The 3,458-nt window shown below is 40.9% G+C and overlaps 1 protein-coding gene across 1 annotated transcript in view; it reads left to right on the top strand.

Annotated features, from left to right (window-relative positions):
* The first annotated feature begins 222 nt into the window (after positions 1–222).
* Positions 223–3,458, top strand: part of cfap70 (cilia and flagella associated protein 70) — a 19,986-nt gene continuing 16,750 nt past the window's right edge. The window contains exons 1-2 of the mRNA XM_084073585.1: positions 223–302; positions 2,899–3,109. Coding sequence (XP_083929711.1) covers positions 231–302; positions 2,899–3,109 — 283 coding nt within the window. The 5' untranslated portion in view covers positions 223–230. The remainder of the gene's footprint in view (positions 303–2,898; positions 3,110–3,458) is intronic.

Below are 3,458 nucleotides of genomic sequence, written 5' to 3'. Positions count from 1 at the left end.
CCTAACAACCAAAGCAGCCAATGAGAGAGCTGCTCTGCTATTCTCGAGCTACATTTCCGGGGCAGGCCAGTAGGGTTGCCATGGGAACGGGACGCGCATGCCTCATGTTTGGATGCAACAACAGCGAGCGACGCAAAGAAAAGATCAAAGCTTATTTGAAAAAACGCGCGCGTGTGTGTGTGTGTGTGTGTGTGTGTGTGTGTGTGTGTGTGTGTGTGTGTGGTGTGAACATGGATTCAACATTAAGCACATCAGAGCAGAGTGTTGAGGTGAAAATCACCATCATACGAGCAAACAACCTGGTATGTTTTTACTTTACTTACTTACTTTACTCTCTCTCTCTCTCTCTCTCTGTGTCTCTCTCTCTCTCTCTGTGTGTGTGTGTGTGTGTGTGTGTGTGTGTGTGTGTGTGTGTGTGTGTGTGTGTGTGTGTGTGTGTGTGTGTGTGTGTGTGTGTGTCTGTGTCTCTCTCTCTCTCTCTCTCTCTCTCTCTCTCTCTCTCTCTCTCTCTCTCTCTCTGTGTGTGTGTGTGTGTGTGTGTGTGTGTGTGTGTGTGTGTGTGTGTGTGTGCGTGGTGGTGGAAAAAGTACTAAAATGTTTTTACTTAAGTAAAAGTATCAATACTGCAATGTACTGTAGAAGTAGGCTACTCTGTTACTAGCCTCGGAAACCAAGTAAAAGTCCGGAATTCAAAATGTACTAAATTTATGTGAGCTTGTAGATCTGCTATTTTCAAATAGCCTGGGTATAAAATAGGGTTCAACTGGTTAATGTATGTTTTATAATGTAATCATTTGTATCTGCAAAGTAACTAGTAAAGTATTCAAATAATTGTAGTGGAGTAAAAGTACAATACTTGCCTCTGAGATGTAGTGGAGTAGAAGTAAAAGTACTGAAAACTTGAAATACTCCAGTAAGTAAAAAATACCTCAAAATCGTACTTAAGTAAGTACAGTACTTGAGTAAATGTTCTTAGTTACTTTACACCACTGGTGTTTTATGTACTATTTAAATACAGTTTTGTTTAAATCCCCCCCATAACCCTGAGAGTGTACGAATGGAACGGGTCCATTTGGTTCCATGTGTACCCTCTCAGAGTTACAGACCTGTAAGGGTCCATTTGGTTCCATGTGTACCCTCTCAGAGTTACAGACCTGTAAGGGTCCATTTGGTTCCATGTGTACCCTCTCAGAGTTACAGACCTGTAAGGGTCCATTTGGTTCCATGTGTATACTCTCAGAGTTACAGACCTGTAAGGGTCCATTTGGTTCCATGTGTACACTCTCAGAGTTACAGACCTGTAAGGGTCCAGTTGGAACCCCCCCTTGAAACCCTGAGAGGGTCCTTGGACATGTGTTTTATATACTCCCAGCAGATTACCCATTAAGACCTGAGGCTGATTCTACAAAATGTCTTCTAAATCCCAACAGTATTCTGAAAAAAAAACGTATGGTTCTCAAACGTTTTCATGTCAAGGACCCCCAAAATGATATGTATTTGGCCGCCAACCCCCATCTCAACATATGTTGTTCCAGGGACCCCCAGATGCAAAGAATATAGTTAAAAATGTTCGCTTTAAAAATACATATTCAAAGATTTGCACACATTTTCACGTGTTTTCAAAAATAGCAGATCTACAAGCTCGTAGCGCGGCACTCGGTGCCGCGCTATGAGCTTGTATATCTGCTATTTTTGAATAGCCAAAGTGTGAAATAATGCTTTTTAGCTCAAATGAAAATGTGACACAGATGCTTCTTCAGGTCTCAATGGGGTTAAGACACTACAGTTTCTCTCACGTTCACAGCATGTAAACACATACAGTGTGTGGTTGGTGGTGTGAGACTCAAGTCACAGCTGCTGCCCAACTGGCTATAGCATCCGGCATTGTAAATTGAAGCCAGTGGTGGAGAAAGTACTCAAATGTTTTACTTAAATAAAAGTATCAATACAGTATACTGCAATGTAAAAGTACTCTGTTACAAGTAAAAGTCCGGAATTAAAATGCACTTGAGTAAAAGTACAAAAGTATTGGTATCAAAATGTACTTAGAGTACCAAAAGTAAAAGTGCTGAAATGTTTGGAAAATAGCTGATCTACAAGCTCACAACGTGTGTACAAGCTTGTAGATCGGCTATTTTCAAATAGCCAGTTATAAAATAGGGCTAAAGTGCTTAATGTATGTTTCATAATGTAGTAATGTATATCTGCAAAGTAACTAGTAACTGAAGTTTTCAAATAAGTGTAGTGGAGTAAGAGTACAATATTTGCCTCTGAGATGTAGTGGAGTAGAAGTAAAAGTATAGACAATTGGAAATACTCCAGTAAAGTAAAAATACCTCAAATGTTTTACTTACGTACAGTACTTGAGTAAATGTACTTAGTTACTTTACACCACTGATTGAGGCTCGCTCTTTCACCATGCTGGTGTCAGCTGGTGTGGAGTTATGGGGGTCGTGGAAACCACTGTGCTACACTAAATGGAACAGAGCCTTCATTAGTATCATTGGTAACACCTGTGAAGGAAGTGATAATATGGCTGCTGTGCATAGAGCCTATTGGTGTCCTCTATTCAAGCGTATGAGTTTTTGGCCGAACTTTAGACTTGATTTTATTACCTTAATAAACATTGTCATAAATCATCAATGTTGATATGCCATGATATGCGTTTTTTAAATGATTATATTTATTTATTTTAAAATGAATGATACAGTAGGGTATGTTTCTAGGGTTTCCGTATTTAGAAAGATGGCGGATTTGAAATGGCTGCAAAATAGGCTCCATTTAGCAGATAATTTAGCAACCATTTGTTGCAATAAATGGTTAAATCTCCATTGACGTGAGTGTTCCTGACTGAAGTATTGTTAAATAAATAACGTTGTGTTGTCATTTGTTCCACAGAGGAGCAGCAAAGCGGACACGTTGCAGAGCTTCGTTCGGGTGGAGTTTAACGACACGGTGCTGGGAGACTCACCCAGGAAACAGCAGGATGTGCTACCGCCCCCTGGGGGTGGAGGGCAGCCGGTGCAGGTGGAGTATGACTTCAGCTGCTCGTTCAGCTGCTCCGCCGAGGCCCACAGCGTCGACCTCCTGGCTCACAAACCTCTCATTGGTGAGAACATTGGAAACCAGAACGCTCGCCCACACACTCGCCCCCATCTTTTTTTCCGCGGACTACTCCCAGCGGTTCTTGTTTTCTTGTATTCATTTAGGTTAGGAATAAGTTTGGGTTAGGCATGGTTTTACTGAGGTTACGTTTAGGAATAAGGTTAGGTTTAGGCATAGTTTACTGAGGTTACGTTTAGGAATAAGGTTAGGTTTAGGCATAGTTTTACTGAGGTTACGTTTAGGAATAAGGTTAGGTTTAGGCATAGTTTTACTGAGGTTACGTTTAGGAATAAGGTTAGGTTTAGGCATAGTTTTACTGAGGTTAATGTTAGGAATAAGGTTAGGTTTAGGCA

The sequence above is a fragment of the Gymnoscopelus microlampas genome (assembly GCF_963454915.1).
Source record: "Gymnoscopelus microlampas genome assembly, chromosome: 12".
NCBI classification, from domain to species: domain Eukaryota; kingdom Metazoa; phylum Chordata; class Actinopteri; order Myctophiformes; family Myctophidae; genus Gymnoscopelus; species Gymnoscopelus microlampas.
This window is presented reverse-complemented; position numbering and strand designations above follow the sequence as displayed.